The 26389-nt window shown below is 38.2% G+C and overlaps 1 protein-coding gene across 4 annotated transcripts in view; it reads right to left on the bottom strand.

Annotated features, from left to right (window-relative positions):
* The window catches only part of LOC101976490 (beta-galactosidase-1-like protein 2), a 38505-nt gene extending 24812 nt beyond the window's left edge, over window positions 1–13693 (bottom strand). For all 4 annotated transcript variants that reach the window (XR_013438005.1, XM_078047366.1, XM_078047368.1 and 1 more), the window contains exons 1-3: window positions 13445–13693; window positions 1909–2106; window positions 95–163 (exon numbers count right to left, since the gene is read on the bottom strand). Coding sequence is in view for 3 of the 4 variants with exons in the window: in XM_078047366.1 (XP_077903492.1) it covers window positions 95–163; window positions 1909–2106; window positions 13445–13530 (353 nt within the window). In the remaining variant the exon portion in view is untranslated. The remainder of the gene's footprint in view (window positions 1–94; window positions 164–1908; window positions 2107–13444) is intronic.
* Window positions 13694–26389: the final 12696 nt, after the last annotated feature.

The raw sequence follows: 26389 nt of genomic DNA, 5'->3' as shown, positions 1-26389 counted from the left end.
GCCCAGATACCACTAGGGTTCTTAGTCTAAACTAAGCGGCCATGTGTCTGTCACCCACTCTGGGCCTGGTCACAGAAGCAGCAGTACCACATACTCTAAGTCCAGATTCCCAGAGAAGTTGAATTTGCCTCTTTCTGGCTCATGGAGGTTCCATGGGACATAGCTGTAATAGAAAATACAATTATAGGCAAGACTTTGTCAATTATTCCACTTCACCTCCTAGATTACCTTTCTTGTCCCTAAAAGAAGATATGTTTCTTTTATGATGGCTGAAGATATGCTTCTTAATGGGTTCAGGACCAGAACCAAGAACTAACTGAACAGATCTGGGACAGAAGAGAATGCAAGGCAACCCCCAGGGGACTAACATCGCATCTCCTTAGGAGAAGAAGAAGCTCAACAAGATTTAGGTAAAGCATGAGATATGCAGAGTAAAAAATCAGGCCCAATGAGCACAGGTCAGCTTGCCATCCCTACCCCTTGTCAGTGAGAAAGAAGTAAGTATGTTGGAAAAAGAGATAAAAGTAGGGCAGAAAGAAACTTCAGTTATTAATCCTATTTTACTAAAGCATCCATATTTCCAAAACTTGCAATAGAATGGGGCTTCTAATGGAAAGATAATGGCACTCAGTAAGCTGTTAAAGGAGGCCAACTCAAGAGATGGGAGATAACACTATAATAGTTAAGAAAGTTGCTCTCCTCCCTGACCACCACATCATGGGCCTAACAGAACCTTCTCCAACTGCAAAGAATATTCACAGATGAAGGGAGACTTTATGGCTTCTAATTCATTCTCAAGAGTTTCATGTTTCAGCAAATGTAGATTGTTCTGCTTTGTTACCAAAGCAAAATGTTTATCCTGCAGTATTCCCATAATCTTCAGGAGTTCTGAGATGCTATCCACATTTCTTTCAAAATGCAGTCACATCTCAGAACACTCCTATAACTCCTCAAAGCCAGTTCATAAACCAGCAAAGAAAATCCATCTTTTTGATTTATAATAATGTATTTTTTCTCAAAAATGGAACAATCCAGCCTGATAACCCACTTTATTTTATAGACATACATCCAAGTATCTGTTGGAAATTGGGGGAAAAAATCCATGAAAAGACCAATATTAAAAAAAAAAGATCAATATTATTCACAAAGGAATCTATTTTAAAAATGATTTGCATATTCAACATCGTATTGCATACCCATCATGTGCCAAAATCACACTAGGTACTGAAATGGTAACCACAGCAATCAGGATCATGACAAAAAAGGAATGTGGGACATTGCTTCTCAGATTGTTCCCTGAAGAAGACTCTGTTCATTTGCTGTACAAACTGAGGTTGGGCAGGTTGCTTGTTAAAAATTTATTTATTGGGTCATTATAAGAAGAGGAAGAGATACCCAGACTATGGATCCAGAGAGGAAAGGACATGCAAGGACATAGGAAGAGGATAGCTCTCTATAAGCCAAGCAGAAGGCCACAGGATAGGCCAAACATGTTCACAACTTGATCTTGGACTTCTAGCATCCAAAATTGTGAGAAAACAAAATTCAGTTGTTCAACTGTCCCCTCTCCCTGCCCCACCCCCACCAGCTGCCCCACAACATACATAAGAAAAATAAAAACGAAAAAAAGAAAAACCCTCCTACATGTACACTTACCTACCTTTCTCACTCTATTCTTTTGTTCAACATTGTTACCTGGTCATTCTAGACTCTGTAGTCATTTCACAACTTTTTGTGCTTATTAATAGGGAGTTCTGTAGAGATTAGGAAGAAGGGAGACTCTTACCCCATAGACCTAAGCAGAAAGCTTAGGCTGTATCCTCCTCTTATATTTTTCCTCCTGCAGACACCAGGAACCCCTATTTGGTAACAGGGGTTTGGTGGCAGGGGATGGGGCACAGCACTCACGTGGTAAGGGTATTCAAGCCACAGGCTCTCATCTTGAGCAAGCGATCCCTCCAGTATTCCCGGGGCACACGGAAATAGTGTATGGAGCCCCCAAAGATCCAGAAGATGGAATCCTCTAGCATAAAGTGTTGGCCTTTCGTGTGCAACCCTAACTGCCGATGTCGGAGCCATGCAGGGATCAGAGTACTCCACTCCAACCTAGAAAGAGAAAATGCCCTGATGGAGCCTTGGAGCTCACTGGCAGCAGCGAGCAGGGGAGCAGAGAGGCAACTGGCTCCCTTGCCTTCTTCACAGGCCCTCAGCATCTCTGAAAAGGTCTTGCTCCCAGGCAGTCAGGCCCAGCTCCCACCCTCCAACTTGGTCAAACCTTGGAAGGTATCTTTCTTCAGCAACACTCACAGGGCTGGGCCCCACTGCAGGAGGAGAGCAAGGTGACGCTGCAGTCAGGAACAAGACAAACACAATGTTCAACATGAAGATGTGTATGTGCTAGAAGGAAAGAGGATGAAGCAGGGTCATGCTACATGGGAAGGGGCTGCTCTCTAGCATTAGGGTCTGGAGAGCAGCTATAGTTCACAGGCTCCTAATATGGCCAGGTGTTCTAGGCCACCTGGCTAAACATTAAAGCGGCAGCTACTAGGAATAGTACTTCTGAGCCTTCTCACCTGACTTGAGTTACAGATACCTGGAAAGAGGCATCCATGTTAAACAGCATCTATTCATTGGTCATACTTCAGGTATTAAGTTATTTTTTGAAGATCAAGCACCAATCAAGAGATAATCCAGCATAACTCAGACTGGAAGACTGTTTGACAGTTATAATCCATGAAAAAGTATCTCTGGGGTTGGCAAAAAGGACTTCTTTTAATTGTTCCCAATGACCCCAGAGTTCCTAGGATTCCCCCTCTTCTCCACCTAGGCTCCTAAAGACCAGGAGAGAAAGCTGGCCAGAATACCTGGGAAACTGGAAATGTATGGCCGTAAATTTTAGAAAAGTTGAAGACAAGAAAAAATGAAAAGTAAGTTTGAGGCAAAAGCAAATTTTAACTGGTGCCTTTTCTCTTCTCAGTACAGTTCTTGACACCAGAGGGCATATTGCTGGGCATATTTTATGCTCCTCTGCAAAAAATAGTTCCTTGAGTTTACAGGAGGAAGAGGCCCAAGTTTGAGGAGGCTGATGGCCACAGACAAGGGAACAGGATGCAACAATGGTCATTACTGACCTTTTGTTTTCTGGGCCACTCATGGAATATGGAAAAAAATATATATATATATATATTATATATATATATAATACATATATATATATATTTTTTAACCTACCTCTTCCTGCTTTGCAAGCCCACAGCTTTGAAACTTACACTGAAGTTACAGGACTACATATAGGCTATGTTCTCTGTCACCTAAGACCTAATCACCATTTTTTTTTCTCTAAAGGGAAAAGTTTCTTGTTCCAACAAGTGACTTGCAAATGATATTTTAGGACTTACTTTTTCCAAAGGACCAACTAAATGGGGGAATAAAGACAGAATATTTGGAAGTGGATGATCTGGTCATGAATCCTTGAGTAGTACCGTCACCTCTGATTAATGACACTGTGGACATGAGTTTGATCCTCTAAAATACGGCTAATGCCCATTCCAACTTTTCAGAAAGGCTACTATGAGGATCAGGTAGAAATTAAATACCCTATAATGTGCAATGAAGAAGTATTATCACTATACAAAAGAAATTTATGTTAGCATTTGCTTTCACAATCATATTGCAAAGACTAGCCTCAGTTGGTTTTATGTTGCTAATATGATATAATCCTTCCCCCTCCCATTTTAGTGTATAATATTTTATGTATTAGACTTTGTGCCAAGTTGTGTAATAATTTCTAAAATTTTATAATGGATCTGTATCCTGAAATTCTATCAGACCAATCCAACCCCTTTGACAGGGGTTAACCAATTCTAGCCAGAGGACAAATCCTACTTGCCACCTGTCTTTGTAAGGCTTGTAAGCTGAGAATAGTTTTACATTTTTAAGCAGCTGAGAAAAAAATCATAATAATAATATATTGGGACACATAAAAAATTACATGAAATTCATATTTCAGCATTCATAAATTGTTGTATTGGTAAACTGCCACATCTACCATCTACATATGGCTGCTCTGGGGAACAGATAAACAGTTTTTATAGAAATATGTCTATAAAGCTGCAAAGCTGAAAAAATTTCATATCTGGCCCTTTTCAAAAAATCCTACTGACCTCTATCCTAGCAGATAAAGCACTAGATTACTCAACAGAGGCCTCAGTGTTTCCCCAGGGCCCCATCTAGATCCTCCTTTACAACCCCTTGTTCTCAGCTGGCTATAAGCTCATGACCATATTGGCTATCTCAAGCCTCCCACACCCCAGACAATTTCCCTTGATTTTGACCATACCTACTCCAAAGAACACACTTTTCTTTCTGTTCAGCCCTCCCTGCTTGAAGTATTCATCAGGCCCCTTCCCCAGGCACCTGCTGGACCCACCCCAAGCTAATTGGAGCAAAAAATGGATGGACAGATTCTTCAAAACAGAGGCATTTTGATAGTCTGATAAAGAAAATGGCTTTACACATGCAATCTCATTGTTTTCAAAGATAAAGATGACACAATTCAACAATCACTCCAGCAGGGAGCAAAATTTATTCCCTGGCCAGAACTTAGAAACCACAATCTCCAATTCTTGACTTAGTACACATCACATCACTGATTCTAATGATTGTTTCCCCACCCTACTAAGTGCAGAGAAGTCAATAAGGATGGAGATGGGCTCTTTTTGAACTTTATGCTAACATAGTCCCTGCCACTACCAAATATCCCAAATCTATTCCTTTGTGGATGACCAATCAGCTGACTTCTCCATGTGTGGTTGTAGACAGCAGAGTATCTTCATCTACAGCTTGTTAGAAAAGCCCAAAACTGTGCTTAATTTAAACCTGCTGAATCAAAACCTGCATTTTAACCTAATCCTACAGTTAAAGCTTGAGAAGCAACCATATATATTATATATATATAGATATATATTTACATATATATATATTTATATATACACACAATATATATACACACACATATATATACACACATATATACACACACATATATATACACACATATATACACACACACATATATACACACATACATATATACACACATACACATATACATATAGTTTCTCTCTAGTTAGAATTTCTCCTTGCTACTGTATTTATGTTCTGCCATTTTCTAGATTTTATTAAAAAATATTTCTTCTCAGTCTTATTAAAAGGCAGGAAATAAACGTCACATACAAAAATATGTTAGCTGTTATCAAATTCCAAATTCCAGAGAATTCAACTATTTCTTTTCTGGAAATTTTCTGGTAGGTTAATAGCATGTCCTCAAAGCCTTGCTAAAAAAGATATATTCAGTGAGAAAATGAGAATGATAAATGTTGGGTTTCTCAAAGGAATTCACTATGAGAAAATGAAATGATGCAATTCACAGCTTCATGTATCAAATGAGAAAGCACCATGAAAATGGTTATTAACACTAATCATGATCATTAATACTAATGATTATCATATTAAGAATAGCCCCATAATTTCCTGAGCAATTAACTCAATGATAATAAAATAAAGGAAATATCAACTGTGTGGTTATGTCTGGCTGGTTTAAAGGTCAGAGAGACTTTAAATTTAGGCTTATTACCCAGGAGCTAACCAAATCCTGAGGAAGCCCTGTTTCTATTGCTTTTCCTAGTGAGTTGTTCACTCATGATAAAAATGTCTTGGCTGAAACTGAAACAGAGAACATCCTTGTGCTGATATTGGAAACTAAACAACTATCATCTGGCTAGGCTGGCACCAATGAAGCTGAAACTGACATGTTCTCTGGCTAACACAGCTTACCTAGATATAGGTGTATATATTACCTGGCTTTTGTTTCTATAAATTATAACGCCTCTGTAAGACCTACAGAGAAACAATCTAGCTGCTTCTCCCGAGTTCAATCAAATTGCATTACCTTCATGTTTCTTTTTACATCATTTGCTTATGTGAGTAGGCAGCTGAATTGGGCCAGCTGGGATCCAGGCAGGCTCCCTGGCTTGGCCGCCAGTAACAAAACCAAGGGCAACTTGCATTCTTTGCAGCTAGAGCTTATAGTAACACTTTCTTCTGGAATTTCTATTGCTTTAGTATTTGGCTTCATTTTAGAGAAGCCACGTTTTAGTCATTGTAGGGAACCAGACATCACATAGTAGGCTTTAGCTGCCACCCGACAATCTGTCCTTGGATTTTCACTGCTCAGTACATTCTGTTTCTCCACCTAGGAAATGAGGTGGCCATGTTCATAGTCTAAGGCCAGGTGCCTGGAAGAAGGCATAATGTGTCAGGATTCTTGATGGGGCCACGAGATGTGAAGAGCAGCACATAAAGTAGACTGAGCTCTACCACAACCTAGGGAACAGAATGCTCATCAGACTGTTCCTGATGAGAAAGTAGAGTAGAGGGTGTAGTCTTCTGATACTCCATTCTTAATCATTGAAGTGAGTCATGAGGACAAAAGGTACAGTGCAGATTCTAGCAGGCAAGGTGTTCCTGGGCATGAGAAGTTCTGGGTGGATGTGTTTGAATGGAAGAGGACAAAGAAACAGGTGACAGGTTTCCACATCTTTCACTCTGAATGGAACCATGAATGGATTCTCAAGTTTCAAAGCAGGTCTTACAGGATGGCTGTAGGACATCAGATCCAGTCACCTCCTTGAAAAATCTCTTTGAATAAGGCATGCTAATGAGGACAATCTTGAATGTGCACTGCACATTCCCAAGTCACCAATAAATCCTGCAAAATCTGATCAGAACCCTGGCTAGTGATGGGGTTGGGAGGCGTCACTTGGATCATGGTCAACTCCTTTAGGCATTTGTTCAGCATGCAGAGTCTGATCTCACATGAATGAGCCAGGATCCATACAATTGGACACAACAGAGACAGAGTCATGAGAAGCTGGAATTGGACAGCCTAAGGCAGAGATCAGGAGACATTCATGCAGTATGAGGTTGGCCAAGGGCATGGCTAAGCTAGACACCTGCAGCAGGTGTCTGCAATTACAGTCCTTCAAGTCCCAAAACACAAGTCCTTGCTGATCCCAAGTACTTTATACAAATTATACACTTGGTTACCCGAGATAACAGCTTATAAGTTCAATTTCCAGGTACACAGTGCTCCTAATTGGGCTTCCAGAAACAAATTCAACTGAAACTGAATTCAGGCATCATATTAACATACTAACCAAGAAAACACTTTTTCATTCACTCAAACTGGAGACCATGATTTTAGATGGTATGTCCATTTGCCCCCAACAACTGTCAATTCTGTTCTCTCTGCCCTTAGCAGTGAAACTTAAGGGTGTAAGAAAGGAAGTACTTGGCCCAGGCCATTCTCTTAACACCTATACTTCAAAATATTGCCTCTTGGATCAATCCTTGAGATGTGAAGAATGGTAGCCATAGGGAAATAGTATTCACTCCGGGTACCTGGCCCAGCTTAGATGTGCCTCTTAATCTGAGCTCAATACTTTGGGTTCTTTTGCTAGAAGAATCAAATACTCCATAAGACTTGGATGATGTCAAGCCCAAAGCAAGTATATGCATTTTGCAGAGACACAAGGTCTAAGGCATGAATGCATCCCATTACCTCTGTTCTTCTGCCTGATGAGGTTCAGGAAGCCAGAATTGGCTGATACCCAGGCTCCTGCAAATCAGACCAGGTGACTGACCTGACCAGAAATAATACTGTGGTTTAGAGAGCAAGACTTTCTAAAAGAAGAGTGTGCTAGGCCAACACCTTAAGATGCAAAATAACAAAAACTTTCATCAGTAACCTACCACATACAACAGCAACAAGGTGTCCCACTATTAGTCACTGTACATTCACTATGTGAAATTTTTCATTAATAGCCTCATAGATAAAATAGGTAAACTAAAATAGAACAATTATCTCAGTCTAGAGAGAAGTGAAAATCCTATTAGATAACTCAAAAGGACTCTACAGTTAATAAGACTGATCTTAGAGATGTACTAAAAATCCGAATGCAATGACCTCATGAAATAAAAAACAACATAAATGTGTTACATATATTTTAAAATCTATCACATGGGACTTACTGAAAAGGGTACATAAAAGATGGGTTAGTTCTTGTAAGACCCAAGGAATCCACATTGTCTTCCACACATATTAAACAGGATTTCTTCCTGTTAGGCTGTGGAGTTGAGCTTAAAATCTCCTTTATACTAATCCAACAGAAATGACATGTACTATTTTGAAAATGACTATGAAGATTTAAAATGAATGTTTTGGTCAGCAGTTCTACTTATAGAAATATATCTAACAGATATTCATTTCACTTGGTTTACTTTAGTAGCCAAAATATTTTAAAAATCAATACCCATCAATAGAGAACTGTTGTCCAATGAACAAGTGGATGCATACAATACCTCTAAGAGAAAACATTTTCATAAATAGTCTCTGGTGGGAGGGAAGAGAGAAGGTCCCTAGGAGACAAGAGTGGGAGTTTCACTTAATTAGATGCCCCTTCATCCTCGAATAGTCATCATATTTATTTATTACCTACCTATGAATTGAAATTTTCAGATAAACACAATCTGTTATTAGAAAGAGCAACCCCACTGTTCTATTGAGTGTCAGAGTACAGAAGAATGAGTATCCACCAAGAGTCCAATGAACAGACATCAGTCAAAAAATATCTGCTTCCTTACCGTAAGTCTCTAAAAACAATCCCTTCTCTTTTATCCCAGAAGTTCCTAACAAGGAGCAGTTTTTTAAAATGATCTTTAATATCCAGAGCAATTGATTTAAGAAAAGTTAAAACTGAGTGGATAACTAGGTCAAATGGTGGTTCCATTCCCAATTTTCCAAGAAATCTCCATATCCCTCTTCTCAGCCTATACCAACAGGACTTAAAAATAGCATACAACAGGGACATAGCCACATCAATGGTTATAGCAGCACAATTCACAATAGCTAAACTGTGGAAATAACCTAGACACCCTTCAATAGATGAATGGATTAAAAAAATATGTGGCGTATATACACCATGGAATATTAATCAGAAATAAAAGAGAATAAAATCATGGCATTTGCAAGTAAGTGGATGGAGTTAGCCAATCCCAAAAAATCAAATTTCAATGTTTTCTTTGATATAAGGAGGCTGATTCATACTGAGATAGGGAAAGACAGCATGGGAGGAATAGACGAACTCTAGATAGGGCAGATAGGTTAAAGGGGAAAAGGGGGGGGGCATGGGTTAATTAATGATGGTGGAATGTAATGATCATTACTATCCAAACTACATGTATGAAGACATGAATTGGTGCACATATACTATGTATACAACCAGAGATATGAAAAATTGTGTTCTATATATGTAATAAGAATTATAATGCATTCTGCTGTCATATATAAATAAAAAAGAAAAAGAAAAAAACTGAGTGGAGACAAAGAAGCAAATAGCCCCATACAAAAGAATACTGCCTCTGCTGGAGGTGGCAGGTTAGAAGGGTGGGAGGGCTCCAGAGTCCTTCCCAGATACAAGATGTTCTCAAAGCTTTTGTCTTCACATTCCAGAATCTCCAGAATTCTTTTCCAGAGAACCATTTGAGGTGACACGATGTATCATTGCTTCAAAGACTAAGTGCTTTTATTTCATTTGCTACTTCCTTGATCTAAAATGGGAAGAACCTTTTGGTATTTTGATATTTCTGCTGCCTAGTCTGTGCAGCTCCTTGCCCCCACCTTTCTGGGTATTCCCAACTCCTAAATTGTAAACTCATGGATAATGTCAATTCTCCAAGAAAACTCTGGTCTCCTTCAGTTATTGGCTAGCATGGTCCTGCAAGAGTCCAGGTGCTATCTTACCAGCACAAAGTGAATCAAACATCCCACCTTTCCTGCATGACAAGGCACTGCACAGGGAGCTTTGCTTCACCTCTGATGTCAAACAGGTGATTACCTGCTGAGAGGCACTTCCCAAATGCTGAAAGGTTCACCTCTAGAGGATGAAAGGACAGAATTCAAAGGGTTTGAACATTCCAAGGACTGTGACTCAGGCCTCCAAGCAGAGTTGAGTCCATCTAGGCAAAGCTCATAAAATCAATGACCTCACAGGAAGAAACACCATCCATTCACATACCTTTGGAAGACAGACTACGATTTGGATCAAATAAAGTGATAAAGTGACCAGTGTAGCTATTATCCACCTTTAACAAGGGGAAAGAGTTAATGGAATTCCCCTACCCCTTTTCTTTTTTACAGGAAGTGCTTGGTGTCCAGAATCCAGATAATGGCAGTGCAGGAACAGAGAATGACAGGGATGAAAGGAGAAATCAACATATCTTTCAGGAGCCTAATGCTGGCTGCCTACTGGAGGCTTTCCTTTCTCTCAGTATTTGCTAGCTAAAATTTCAGTTGTAAGAGATGCAGAGCTGATTGAATTATTGTGCAGTGATGCATTTATATTAAGGAAAATACAATCATACTGCCTTGATCATATCAAGGAGGCATTCTTTTTTTTTTTTGGTGGTGCTAAAGATTGAACCGAGCATGTGAGGCAAGCACTCTACCAACTTAGCTACATCCCCAGCAGGCATTCTTTGTTTACAGATTGAGTGGAAGAAAGAGGAAGGCAATTGGCTCAATGGTCTGACTCACACTGATACAGGCATCATAGATCTCAAGATAATAAGCTAAGTAAAAGGAACTAAGCAAAAAAAAAGAGGGGGGTATTCATTTTACATTACATTTCTATAAAACTCTAGAAAATACAAACTAATATACAGTGCTTGGGGCTGGGGAGAAGGAAACTGTGGGAAGGAAGGATGACAAAAGGGTACAAGGATATTTGGGGTGGCTGAAGGATATTTTCACTTTCTTAATTGTTATGGTATTTTCCCAGATGAGTGAACATACATACCTCTCTCTCCTCCCTCTCTCTCTCTCTCTCTCTCTCTCTCTCTCTCTCTCTCTATATATATATATATATATATATATATATATATACATACATACATACATATATACATACATACATACACACACACACAGAGAAAAATGGAGATATACATATATACATATCAAAGTTTATCAAACTTTATATGTTAACTATGTCCATCTTGTTTCATGAAAATTATACTTCAAAAAAGATAGTTTTTAAGAAAGACCATTGTTCAAGCTAAAAAAAAACTTAAGGTTCAAATCCTCCTCAAGTCAATCCAGTCCTCCTATTTCTTAGATATCATGTAATCAATAAAACTATGTTTATCCAAGAACCAAACCAAGGAAAAGTCTTCGAGGGAAATAAAAGAAAGAAATATTACTATTAAATTATTTCTGCTACCATCACCACCTCTGCCATCCACATACCTGCCTTCTGGGGTACAGAAGAAGGGAGAATCCTGACAACTGGGCTTCACAATGCTGTGAACTGAGAAGCCAGTTTCCATGTGACCTATATTCCATGGGCCACGCCAACATTCCCCACTAACAGCTGGGAGAGGCCCCCACCTCCCACTTAGTTAATGACCCAATCAAAGCTGGGGTAAGGCAAGAAGAGAGAAAGACAAAGAATCTATTCTCCTCCAGCCTCCAGGCTACTAGAGTAATTCACAATCACTGATATCCAGCCCAAGTGGAACAGAAGGAATTGGGCAGAAAGTGGCTAGGAGGGTGAGACAATCAAAAATATAAACAAGAAGTGTATTCTAAAGGATCCTAAGAGATGTTCTTGAACCTGGTTCAGAGCATCTCTGGTGTCTGTCTTACCTGCTAAGTAAGAGGGGTAGAAGAAACAACATCTTTCCTAAGCATTTCAAACTATTCCCAGGCTTGAGTCACAGGTATTTATTCTCTAATGCCATTCCCAGGCAACTCCGTAGGCCCAGCCTGACTTCTTCTTTTGCTATCCCACATGGGCAGGAACATGATTAGCTCACCTGTGAGAAGGTCAGACCTACTCACAGCCCATTCAGCTGCCTGACACCTCCTCTCTATTTAGCCCAACAACAACAAACACCCACTCTCCTTCTCATACACTTTCCTGGGGCTATTAGTATGCTATCTCAAGCCCTTTAGTGCTGGCCCTCAGTTTGGGTCTGATGCAAAACTACTGTATTCCTGATCAACAACAGGCTATATGCACACAGCTAACCCATTCTCTCTGGAGCCCAGGATCCTTGACATCATGCTGTATATAAGACACTCCTGCTGCCACTGCTCTGAGCAATTCTTCTGGGAGTTGCATCAGCCTCAGCACCTGTAGGAAAGCTCAACGCCCTACAAAAGCCAGGGCCAGTCTTCAAAGAGGATGACTGAGTGATCATGGCCAAGATGGGAAAAGTCTTGAGAACAAATGTTGAAATGAAATGCCTTGTAAGTGTTCTGCACCCCAGAGTAGAGCCATTTTCTTATTTCAAACATCGTTATGACATCCCCTCATCTTAGAAACAAAAAACAAAGAAGGTGTAAATGGTAAATATAAAGTTTCCAATTGTTCTTCTGACAGCAAAAACATTTAGATCTTTATCTCCTTCAAAATCATCCCTATCTCACATGGGAAGTTCAGAGAAATGAAGTAAAGGGATAGAGAAGATGCCAATGACAAAGCTGAGAGGTGATATCCCTGCTACCAGTTCCAGTGGCTCCTCCCCTTCAGCTTCTCACCAACCTCCAGTGCCAAATCATTGCATGCTACTGCTGGCTTCCCCAGCAACACGGATGGTTTTGAATATGAAAAGTGCCAGGCATGACCTGAAAGATGACCAAGCCCAAAAACAAATACAGTTCAGAAAAATTCTAGGGTAGAGAACCCAGAAAATTTTTACAAAGGTACTGGGTAAAAAAAAAAAAAAAAAAAACATTTTCTAAATGGGCAGATGGGCAGGGATGGAGGAGTCAGCTGGTGAATGAGGGAAAGTGGAGAGAGCCACTTATCAATACTAGCATCATGCAAATACATCAGATCTGAAGATCCAGGAAGGCAATGGACAACGTCCTTATGACCTTGCTGAGTGGGCTAAATCCGCCATAGCTGTAGGCATTGAGGCGCTGACCTCTGGGAAGAGGAGAGTCCCAGAAGGCTTGGAAGGAAAGGCTTGAGGGCCTGGGAGAACAGCTGAAGGGGGTTAGGTGGAATATGTGAAGGTTAGTTCTGCTGACATTCCCAGAGTGCTGAGAACGCGGAGCAGAACCTCGAAAATAGGGATAGGGAGTGAGAAGTTCCAATGCACAGGCGACTAGGAGGGTAGTGCCTGGTGTCGCCCAGACTCCTGAATCAGAGTACTTGGAGAAGCAGAGGGACTCTGGGGTGCTGAGCTCCAAGAAAGAGGAGTCTAGGCACGCTTCCGTGGGAAGTCGAGATTCGTGGACTGCAGGAGGCGAGAACCTGAGGTGTGGAGGGCTGGGGTGAACGCAGTCCCGCAGGTGCTGGGCGGGACTCTCTCTCACCTGCGGATCACCAGGAAGCTCAAGATGACCAGCAGCAGGAGTCCGAGTGTGCGGCCTGGCCTCCGCCGGAGGCTCCACGTGGTCATTGCTCTCTTGCTGCGCGCAAAGACCAGGTCCCACTCCAGCCAGCCCTCGGTGGCAAGCAAGAGCCTTGGAAGTGAGGGCGGAGCCGCGCGCTGGTAGCCTGGGCAACCCAGCCGCGACCCGCCAGGCCCATTGCTGCCTGTTGGCTGCGGTCCGCGGCCCCGCCCCCGTGCGGCCGGGAAGCTCGTAAGTAGAGGCGGGGCTCCGGCGGGGCTCCGGTGGGGCGGGGGCGGGGCCCGGGTTATCCCCTATTCCCCAGAGATTCAGGTGACAAGCTCTGGTCTCTCACTGTTACCGAAAAGCAGTTCAAGTTTCAAAAGGTCTTTGCCTGCACTTGAAATGCAGGAGCCGAAATATTGGGCAAGTGTTGTCGGGTTCTTGAATACCTTTGTATCCACAGCCTACACTACAAAGCAGGTATTAAAGGCGCCTGTCAAGCAGGAGCAACCAACAATTCAAACTTCGAAGAAAAAAAAAAGTAATAATTCCATTCATGTGAAAAGCTAGAACATTGTAGAATGTTTTTAGTACATATTTTATGGTTTAGTGTGTTTCATGTTGGAATAGCTGTGAGGTGGCCAGAGAGAGAAAATTATTCTAGCATTGGTTTCCACAGGTTTATTCTGGACCTAACTTCCAGCCCTCCAATTTTTAAAAAAAATTTAAATTTTAAATTTTTTAAATTTTACAGATAAAATCCTCACATTTTAAGAAAGAACAATATAATTATCATGGCACAAAATCATGTTCCAAAGCATATTATGTAATATTTGGGTGAAATTTTTGCTTTGACAATCATAAACCAACACTTCCCAGAAACAAAATTCAGATTTTATTGTACAAAATTCCAGGAAGGCAAATGATTTTTCACTGGATCAAGTATTATAGAATGTCTTCCCCTGTTGGTTGTTTTAAATCCATTTCCTGTACATATCACATATTGTAACTTGTAAAGATAATAGGAATTAAATGAAATTTCAGTTCTTATTACAAAAACATACAGTTTGGAGTGAAATTGTTTTCAAGCATTAGGAAAATATTTTAGTCTAGTAACAAAAGTTAAACAGAGGAAAGGCAAAAACAAACCAATAAAAAAGGTGGGGGAGCTGCCAGAATTAGAGTAGATTGAGCTTTGAATACTACAGTTATGACAACAGGACCAGGAATGTCCCTACAAGCATGCAAGATGGACAGGAGATTCCCTAAAACACTCCTTAATCAGTCCATTTTCTCCATTTTTAAGAAATACAATTCTTGATGGTTGTTAAGACTATAATGAAAAATTTTGGTTTAACTGGGATAATAGTACATGGAGAAAATGTCCAAGATTAGCCCCTTTTAACTACAGAAAACCTTCCCAAAGATGCCCACCCCACATTCATTCTCTCATGTTACTGAGCAGTGGCAGAACCTATTAAACATTGGGATATTCTCAAATTGTTTAAACAATACCATCGTCTCTATTTTTTTCAGATATTAGTAAAATATTGTTACCATGAGCTACAGAAACCTCAAACTCAGGCTAGGGGTATAGCTCAATGGTAGAGCACTTGTGCAAGGCCCTGGGTTTGATCCCAGCAATGAAAAAAAAAAAAAAACCTCAATTTCCCAGCCTACACCTGTTTGTCTGGTTTTTATTTGTGTAAGGAAAAAAAAAGTGCATAACTCATTGTTAAACAATATCACCCCTTAACCTTATGGGAAGTCCCAAGTTCAGGACTATAGACATACCCTCCATACAATTTAAGAACAATTTTACCTATATTTAATTATAACACAGAATGCTACAAAAATAGCACTAACCTAAGAAGTGTTTTGCTGAGAGGACAAGACCTTTATTTTATAAAATATTAATAAGGTAACTGCTTTAGTTTCCCCTTTCCAAAATGTCTAATGATCTTAGCTCAAAGCTGACAATGAAAATAGTTAAATTTAAATCTCTAGAAATAAAGTGTACATTAACAATGAATTGGCATGAAAGTGATATAAACAAGAGGTCGGTAAGGTGCTTGGGTTGTAATGAATCCTCAATACACAGAAATCACAATCTTCCAGGCCATCCTTCTGGTGTCCAGTATTGAGAAAATATAAGAAATACTTTTTAAAAATGAAGGCTTATTGGTATCCTCAGTTCACTTTTCTAAGTCATTGCTTCAACAGATCTCAGACCCAAGGAGCACAGCCCTGTTATTGAGAATCACCATGTCCCACATAGTCCATGGGAAAAAATGTACATAGAGCAGCACATAGGAGAATAAAAACTATGATAACACAGGATAGAACCATGGGGTCACACAAGAGAAAGAAACATCAAACTATTTCATTTACTGTTTCATTTTAGATATTTAGTAAGTAACAAAGTGTATGTATCAGTTATCCAGCCATTCACATAACTACTTTTTCAGAATACTTCAATAATGCTTTAAATATAGTATATCTAAACTTAAGGAAAACCCTTGACAAGGTCTCTCTTACAGGTATAAAGGTAAGATGCAAAATATGGCTTGTATGCATGGTCACTTGGATCCTTGACCAAGATAAAACACCCTTGTCCTGTAAACAGATACCTCTGTTCAATCCTTCCCACCCTTCCTGTTAGCTCCATTGCACAGGGGAACAAAGTCCAGTTATGAGATTAAGTTGTGAGGGTCTTGAGTAAAGAAATTAAGAACACTGGGGAATTTCTGTGAATAAGTGAAGACCATTTCAAAAAGGAAATAGAAAATTCCAGGATCCAGATTTTGACCTTGGAAAGAGAAAAGGGAGGACAGATTTAAGTTAAGACAGGTAGACAAGGCTTCAATGTTCAAAGGATGTCTTTGTGGGATTGGAAGGGCCAGCATACATTCTGTAGAGATAGTCTGAAATACTTTGGGTACTCCAAAAGTAACACTTGGTAGCCTCAGCCTTTGTATGGCCATATAATCAAAGATCCAATTCAACACCATCTTATTCATTAAGAAATGACCTTGTATAATGTGCCAAACACTGTCTTAGGTGTTGAGATATATTGGTAAACAAAACCGGCAAATATCTCTACCCTTTGAAAGTTATTCTAGCTGGGGAAGAAAAACAACCAAAATTAAAATAATGAATAAGTAAACTGTAGAATATATTCAATGATAATAAACTCCATAGCAAAAATGAAAAGTAGATAAGGGAAGGAAGATTGGGGGTGTGGCAGAAGGGACACAGAGAGTTCTCCCAGGGAAAAATACCAACTCAGCAAAAATCTGAAAGTGGTGGCATTTAGCTACACATGCTGTCACTTGGAAGACAGGCTGCCCAAGCAGAAAGAACAGCTAGTACAAAGGTGCTCAGAGAGGAATAGGAACAGGTGTTCCAGAAAAGGGAAAGAGGTCAGTGTGGGAACAGAAGAATGATGGCCAGAGGGAGGAGATGAGATCAGAGAAATATAGGGGCCTAGTCATGTGGGATCTTTAAGAGTAGGGCTTTGATTCAGAATGAAATGGGAATCACTGCAGGCTTTGATTATAACATTAGTATGACTTTGAAGGATCACTCCAACTGCTGTGTTTTCCCAGGAGTGGGTGAGAGTGGAAAAAAGACCACTTAGGAAACAATTGTGGTAATCCAGTTGCCTGATACTATGACCAAATACAATAATCAACTTATAAGACAAAAAAAAAGTATTTTGGTTCACAGTTTTGGAGGTAGCAGACCATGATAGTTTCTTTTAAGTATATGAAGAAGAAACATTCATTATATGGAGTGTGTGGCAGGGCAAAACCACTCATCTCATGACCCCAAAGTAAAACAAAGAATGAGGAAGGGCCAGGATCCCCCAACCCACTTTGAAGACATGCTTCCTGTGACTTGAAGGCATTCTACTAGGACACAATATTGGGAAGTTACACCACCTCCCAATAGAACCATCCTAAGGACCAAGCCTTTAAACACATGGACCCTTGGGGGACAATAATATACAGCTGATATAACCATGTGAGAAATGATGCTGACTAAGACAAAGAGGAGATGGTGAGGTAGTGTGAACTGTTACATTCCTAGAAGTATTTGAAAAGCAGAGACAAGAGGATTGTTACAATTCATACATTGTTTGTGGGGTAAAAGAAATAAAGAGGTCTCAAAAGTGAATGTATAATATTGGACTTAAAAAAAAAAACAAAAGAACTGGAGTTGTCATTAATTGAAGTGGGAAGGCTGTGAGCGGAAAGGGTTTGTATGGAAGTATCAGGACTGGGTTTATGGATTTGCTGAAATTCAAATGTGCATGGGACATTCAAGTGGAGCTATCATGTAGGCTATCCCATATATAAGCCTGATGATCAGAAAAGAGTCTGGGATGGAGATATCAATTCAGGATTTGACAGAGACTTGATATATAAGGCAATACCCTGAATGAGATTACTCATGAACTCAGTGTGATAGAGAGTGAGCACCAAGCATAAGCCCTGGCACACCTAGTGAGAAAAGAGGAGGGACCAGTGAATGGGCTGGATGGGACAGCAAGTGAGAGAAGAACATTCAGAAATTGGGATAACCTGAACATCAAGAGAGAAAAGTTACAGGAAGGAAGAAACAGCATTCCACTGTTAACGCCACTGGAAGGCCAAGTTAAAAGAAGAATGAGAATGGACCAATGGATGTAACATGGAGCAGATGCTGGTGAATTGGACATTGGCAATTTTTATGAAATTGGGTTCACGGAGTTAGGAAAGCAGAGAGTGGAATGGGTTAGAAACAAAGGATGAAGAGGAAACTAAAATGACAAATATAGATTATTCATCAAGGATGTATTCCAGAAAGGAAAACAAAAAAGTAGGATGGTAGGTGGAGGTGGAAGAGGAAACTGAGTCAAGAACAGTGTTCTATTTTCATTTTTGTTTATAGGGGAGGAGTTATGCCATGCTTGCATGCTGGGAGTGAAAATGAGTAAGGTAGGAGAGATGGTGGAGAACTTCCAGACACTATTAAGAAGAAATGGAGGCAATCTGGTGATAAGCAAAGCAATGGGCTCTAGGGAAAGCACATGGGATCATTTAGGGCCTTCCTGCATTCTAAGTGATAGAGTAATTCAGAAATGAAAAGTACACATGTCATTGGAATTTGTTTTTATTACCTGTATGTTCACTTTCAAACAGACATGAATTTGGGATGTGATTATAAGTAATATGCTAATTTTTTTCTGGTATGGGGAGTTGAACTCAGGGGCACTCAACTACTGAGCCATATCCCCAGCCCTATTTTGTATTTTATTTAGAGACCTGGTCTCACTGAGTTGCTTAGCACCTTGCCCTTTCTGAGACTGGCTTTGAACTTACCATCCTCCTGCCTCAGCCTCCAAAGCTGCTGGGATTACAGGCATGCACCACCACACCCAGCAAAATATGCTGATTTTATTGTTAGACTATGATGATTATGAAAACTGTCAATGTAATTTCCAAAAACAATTACTAAAAATTTCCAAATGCTTAAACAAGACAGTTTATATGATAAATAGGAGAGTACAATAGTTTTATAGCTTTAGGAAGACTACTATATCCTCTTTGAACAAACCAATGGATAGAAAATATGTAATTTTTAAAATATAAAATGTATACTATAGGCTGAGTATGGTAGAATATGCCTATAATCCTAGCTTCTCTTCTGACTAAGGCAGTCAGATTGGAGGTCAGCCTGGACAAGTTGGTAAGACTTTGTCTCAAGGTAAAAAATGAAAAGGGCTGGGAATGTAGCTCGAGGGTAGAGCAACTGCCTACCACGTGCAAGGCCCTGGGTTCAATCCCCAGTACCCCCCCACACACACACACACAAACACACATAAAAGTATAAAAATATGTAGAAGTTATACATTGTATGATCCATACATTTTAAAATGTAAACGCTAATTAAAGTATCTCAATAAAAATTGTGTTATGTCACTTTTTTATTATTTTAGAATTATTTGATGTATACCATTTGCTATGGTTTGAATATAGCTAATGCCCCTAAAGTCCATATGTTTAAGACTTGCTCCCCAGAGTGGAACTGTTAAGAGATGCTATTGGAACTTTAAGAAGTTGGCCAGGTGTGATGGCCCAGGCCTGTAATACCAGAGTCTCCGGAGGGTGAGGCAGGAGGATTGCCAGTTAAAAATGTCAGCCTTAGCAACGGCAAGGCACTAAACAACTCAGTGAGAGACCTGTCTCTACATTTAAAAATACAAAAAAATGGCTGAGGATGTGGCTCAGTGATTGAGTGCCCCCAAGTTCAATCCCTGGGGCTCCATGGCGGGGGCTTTAGTCTGTGGGGGTATGTCCTCAGAAGGTAGTTCTCAAAAGAGGGTTGTTATACATCCAAGTTTGGCCCTGCCCAGCTCTCTCTGCTTAGCTCTGAGATGTAATCACTTGTTTGCTCCCAACACACATTCTCACCATGGCATCTGTGGTATGAGATGAGGCAGCCAAGGGGGGCTGCTGAGCATATGCTAGGCTATTTGGACTTTGAATCTTTAAAATTCTGTGAACCAAATAAACCATTCTCTTCATGAAGTTAGTTACCTCAAATATTTCACTGTGGTGACGGAAAACTGTCTCATACCATTCATAATAGTAAACAGCATATTTTTATAAACTGAATGTAATTTTTTAATATTTATTTTTTAGTTGTAATTGGACACAATATCTTTATGTTATTTATTATCTATCCAGATAGAATAAAGGATAGACAGAAATTAAACACACTGTATTCTCACAAATTAAATGTTAAAGAGCAGACATAACAACACTTTGAGAAGACAATATAACATTGAGTCTGTGAAAACTAACTAAAAAGTTTAACCAAGTAATCATAATCACTATATCCCATTTATGGTAGTTGTGTGTTTTTTTGTTTTTTGTTTTTTTTGCAGGGGGGGTGGTGGCAGTTGAAAGGATTTTTAAAATCTTCCAAAGTTATGTATTCCAGTGCAAAGTTTCTTCTATAAGACACATCACTAAAATTGTTTTTCTTTTGGGCTTATCAGTGGGTCAATATCTATCTATCTATCTACCTATCTTATATATATATATATATATATATATATATATATATATATATATATCAGATGTATGAACATGCAGAAGGAAACAAAAGTTAGCTTAAAGATTGTTGGTATGGCAAATGGCGGGTTAGTGATGAATTTAACTATGCTGCTTTTCCACTACTTTGTTGCCATGATTTTTTGGTTGAATACAGAAAATTTAGGAACATTTATAAAACAACAACTTAGGAAATAAAGATGCCATCAAATTTGCATTGGTAAAGAGAAACTAGAAAAACACCCCATTTACAAATAGCCTCAAAAAATAAATAAATAAAATACTTGGGAGTCAACAAAAAAGGTGAAAGACCTCTATAATGAAAACTACAGAATGCTAAAGAAAGAAATTAAAGAAAATCTTAGAAGATGGAAATATCTCCTTTGTTCTTTGATAAGCAGAATTAATACTGTCAAAATGAACATACTCCCAAAAGCACTATATAGATTCAATGCAATCCCAGTCAAAATCCCAAGGATATTCCTCATAGACATTTAAAAAAAGCAATCATGAAATTCATCTGGAAAACAAGAGACACAGAATAGCCAAAGCAATCCTTAACAAGAAGAGTGAAGCAAGTAGCATCATTATACCAGACCTTAAACTATACTACAGAGCAATAATAACAAAAATGGCATGGTATTGGCATCAAAATAGACCTGTAGACCAATGGTACATAATAGAGGACACAGAAACTAACCCACATAATTACAGTTATCTCATATTAGACAAAGACACCAAAAACATATATTGGAGAAAAGATGATAATAATCCTGGGAAAACTGGAAATCCATATGTAACAAAATGAAATTAAACTTCTATCTCTCACCATACACAAAACTCAACTCAAAGTGGATCAAGGACCTAGGATTTAAACCAGAGATCCTGCACCTAATGAAAAAAAAGTAGGCCCAAATCTCCATCATATTGGATTAGGCCCCAACTTCATTAATAAGACTCCTATAGCTCAAGAATTAAAACCAACAATCAATAAATGGGATGGATTTAAACTAAAAAGCTTCTCCTCAGCAATAGAAACAATCTGTGAGATGAATAGAGAGCTAACAGAATGGAAACAAATCTTTACCACAAGCACATCAGATTAGAGCACATATAAAGCACTCAAAAGTCTCATCACCAAAAAAACAAATAGCCCAATCAATAAATGGGCCAAGGAACTAAACAGACACTTCTCAGAAGAAGATATATAACCAATCAACAAATATATAAAAAAATGTTCAACATCTTTAGCAATCAGAGAAATGCAAATCAAAACTACTCTAAGATTTTATCTCACTCCATTCAGAATGGCAGTTATTATGAAGACAAACAACAACAAGTGTTGGAGAAGATGTGGGGAAAAAGGAACACTCATACATTGCTGGTGGGACTGCAAATTGGTGCAGCCAATATGGAAAGCAGTATGGAGATTCCTTGGAAAACTGGGAATAGAACCACCATTGGACCCAGCTATCCCTCTCCTCGTTCTATACCCAAAGGACTTAAAAACAGCATACTACAGGGACACAGCCACATCAATGTTTATAGCAGCACAATTCACAATAGCTAAACTGTGGAAACAAACTAGATGCCCTTCAGTGGACGAATGGATAAAAAAAATGTGGCATATATAAACAATGGTAAAAATGTGACATATATATATACACACACAATGGTAATAACTCAGCAATAAAAGAGAATAAAATCATGGCATTTGCAGGTAAATAGATGAAGTTGGAGAAGATAATGTTAAGTGAATTAGCCAATCTCAAAAAGACAAATGCTGAATGTTTTCTTTAATATAAGGTGACTGACTCATCGTGGGATAGGGAAGAGGATCATGGGAAGAATAGACGAATTCTTGATAGGGCATAGGGGTGGAAGGGGAAGAGATGGGGCAAGGGGTTAGCAATAATGGTGGAATGTGATCAACATCATTATCCAAAGTACATGTATGAAGACATAAATTGGTGTGAACATACTTTATATATAAACAGAGATATGAAAAATTGTGCTTTATATGTGTAATAAGAATTTTAATGCATTCCACTGTCATGTATTTAAAAAATAAAATCAATTAAAAAATTAATAAAAAGATTTCATCTCACTCCAGTCAGAATGGCAGCTATTAATAATATAAACAACAATGAGTGTTGGAGAGGAGGCAGGAGGAAAGTCACACTCATACATTTCTGGTGGGACTTCAAATTGGTACAGCCAATATGGAAAGCAGTATGAGATTCCTTGGAAACTTGAAATGAAACCACCATTTGACCCACCTATCCCACTTGTTGGTCTATATCCAAAGGACTTAAAAACAGCATACTACAGGGACACAGCCACATCAATGTTTATAGCAGCACAATTCACAATAGCTTATCTATGGAACCAAACTAGATGCCCTTCAGTGAATGAATGGATAAAAATATGTGGCATATATACACAATGGAATATTACTCAGCATTAAAAGAGAATAAAATCATGGCATTTGCAGATAAATGGATGGAGTTGGAGAATGTTATGCTAAGTGAAGTTAGCCAATCCCAAAAAACAAAGGCCAAATGTTTTCTTTGATACGAGGATGCTGACTCAAAATGGGGATGGTGGGGGAGCATGGACGGTATGGAGAAATTTTAGACAGGCAAAAGGGAGAGAGGGAAAGGGAGGGGGTATGCGGGTAGGAAAGATGGTAGAATGAGATCGACATCATTACCCTAAGTACATGAAGACACGAATAGTGTGAAACTACTTTGTGTACAACCAGAGACTTGAAAAATCATGCTCTAAATGTGTAATATGAATTGAAATGCATTCTGCTTTCATATATAACAAATTAGAATAATCAAACAATTTAATTTAAAACAATTTGCATTGGTGAAGAATAACAATGGCTAAAGCCATAAAATGGTATACTAATTACAAGTATAGAATGCTATACTTGGTACTTTTCATTTTGTATTTGAAAGCAGTTTCATCCCAGCATTACACTTTCACTTAAAAAAATTCTATGACATATAAGATATTTTTAAATTCTCCTGTCCCTTCAAATTTTTCTAAGATGTTCTTAAATATTGAAGGAAAACTAATACATATTTTTAAAAAGCTTCAGAAAAAGAAAGTCTAATACCATACTTTTCAGATAATAATAACAACATGAAGGACTGAGAAGCTACTAATGGTTTATTTGCTTGAACCGTCTGGAGAAAAAAATACATTTATATGCCTTGAGATGAAAAACTATCCTTCACTTCCATTCTTTTGTGGAAATGAAAGCTGACATGCACATGAAATCTTAGGATGATTTTTGGTATCCTAAAATCCAATTACATTACTCCATCACTATATTTTTAGATTTAGTGTTCAAGAGAACACATTTTTCAGGAGAATAAAAATCAAAAACCACATAGAGATAGCATTTCACATTCACTGAAATGGTTATAATAAAAAACAGAGATAGAGAGATTAAAAATGAGAATGTAGGATTGGAACACTCATGCCTTGTTGGTGGGAAGAGAAAGTGGTGTAGCCACATTGGAAATAGTGTGATTCGTCCCTCAGAAAGTTAAACATAGAGTTGCCATATGACCCAGCAATTCTTCTTCTAGGTATATGCTCAAGAGAATAGAAAACATGAGAAATTCAACTCTGATGTCCATATGTATAAGATATTAATGTGGTCTCTATAAGAAATATATGAGTTGGTCTTGATTTTCTAAGGAGATGTAACATTTTATTTTCCTTTGTCCTGTTAGGAATACATTAACTTGTGTTCCAATTTGTCTTACATCATATTTTGCAATGTTAATAAATTTAAATAGATTAATTAGAAATTGTTTTTTAAAAATTGAAAACATGTCCACACAAAAACTTGTGCATTAATGTTCATGGTAGCATCATTCATAATAGCCAAAAAGTAAAACAACTGAAATATCCATAACCAATGAGTGCATAAACAAAATATATATCCATACAATGGAATATTATTCAGCTAAAAAAAGGGATGAAGTGCTGATGCATGCTACAACACTGATAAACCTTGAAAACATTATTCTACATGCAAGAAGCCAGATCCAAAGAGCCATATCTTACATAGTTTTGTGTACACAAAAAGTTTAGAATAGCAACTCCATAGAGATAAATGTAGACTAGTGGTTACCAGGGCTGAGGGGAAAAAAAGGGATAAAAAGTGACTGCTAGAGAATTATGGGTTTCTTTTGGAGTGATAAAAATATTCTGGAATGAGATAGTAATGATGGTTGTAAAACTTTGTGAACATGTTGTACTAAAAATTACCAAATAATAAGCTTTAATAGAGTTAAATTCACAATTAAATTCACAATATTAAATTTAATAGAGTTTACAATTCACAAATGTAAATGTATTCATATATTTTATGGTATATAAGTCATATCTCCATATTTGAAAATAGAACAAGCTTTTCTCAAGCACAAAGTGTTTCTATTTGTCTATTTATACATATAGTATGCAAATATTTGCATTATATATCTTAAGCATAAATTTTTAGGAACATACAAGTCTAAAACTCTTGTATTTTTCTCACTAGTTTCCATCATTATTAGCAATCCTTTTCCTATAGTTTGGATATGGGTTGCACTGTGCTGTAAAGGCTCATGCGCTGAAAGCTTGGTCCTTGGTGTGGTAAAGTTGAGGTGGTAGAACCTTTAAGAGGTGGGGCCTAGTAAGAGGTTACTAGGTTTCTGCAGGTGTTGGCTTTAGAAGGAATTAATGTAGCTGGGCACAGTGGCACACACCTATAATTCCAGCAGCACAGGAGCCCAAGTGACAGAAAGGAGGATCCCAAGTGACAGAAAATGAACTATGACACCTCTATACCTATTAATACCTTTTGTCTTTTAAGCCTATTGCCTGATATGAAAATGGTTACTCTTGCTGATTTGGTAAGAATTTACATAGTAGTTTAGAGTATTGATGTTAGATTCTGCCACACTAAAAGAAACTATAGAAATTGAACTTAGCATTTGTTGTCAAAATCCAGTGTTTGAAGTCATATCATAAATCGTCTTCATAGTCATTAGGATTAGAGAGGCAGGGAAGAAATAACCTTTTGACTATCTATTTTGTCTAAATTACTTTTTTTGAAGTTTTAAATCTGGCTTGAAATAGACAAAAACATGAATTTCTGGCAATAGTGTCATAAGTATATAAACAGGCAGATGTAGAGGAGTCAGTATGATCAAATGCTGTTCTTTACATTGAATATTTGAATCTTATGTTTAAAGAAGTTAGTTTTAGTTTTTTTTGATAGAAGTTAGTTTTTAGTTCTTTTGATACTTTGTATATTATCAAATTATTCAGGATTTGATGATTTATCAGTATGTAGAGAACTATATAATATTTGAATTATGTACTTATAAGAGCTTGTTTATATTTTATACTACTATACTTTGGGGGAAAAAAGGCCAAAGAAAAAATACAGTATTTGAGGGGAAAAAAACTGGCCATAAAGAATATTTAAAAAAAATAGCCCCATAAGATTTAGAATTCTCATTCATGGAATTACAGTTATGAATTGTTTCTATCCTTCTTCCCCAAAATGCCTCACCAATGATATTTGTTTACAAGTAATTTTGGGACTAAGGAGTTAGTATCTTGTATTAATCAATGGCTAACAGTGCTTTCTTTCTTTCTTTCTTTCTTTTTACTCACATAGTTTTTTTTCTTTAAAAAAAAAAGAAAAACAACACTGTAGAACCAGTATTGCAGTTCTATAGTGTCATTTCGTATTAAAAACAAATAAACAAACATTTGATTATGTTTAATATGGTGAGAATTTTTTAAA

Source organism: Ictidomys tridecemlineatus, chromosome 4 (assembly GCF_052094955.1).
Source record: "Ictidomys tridecemlineatus isolate mIctTri1 chromosome 4, mIctTri1.hap1, whole genome shotgun sequence".
Lineage (NCBI taxonomy): Eukaryota > Metazoa > Chordata > Mammalia > Rodentia > Sciuridae > Ictidomys > Ictidomys tridecemlineatus.
Note: the sequence above shows the minus strand (reverse complement) of the source record. Positions and strands in the feature narration are given on the sequence as shown.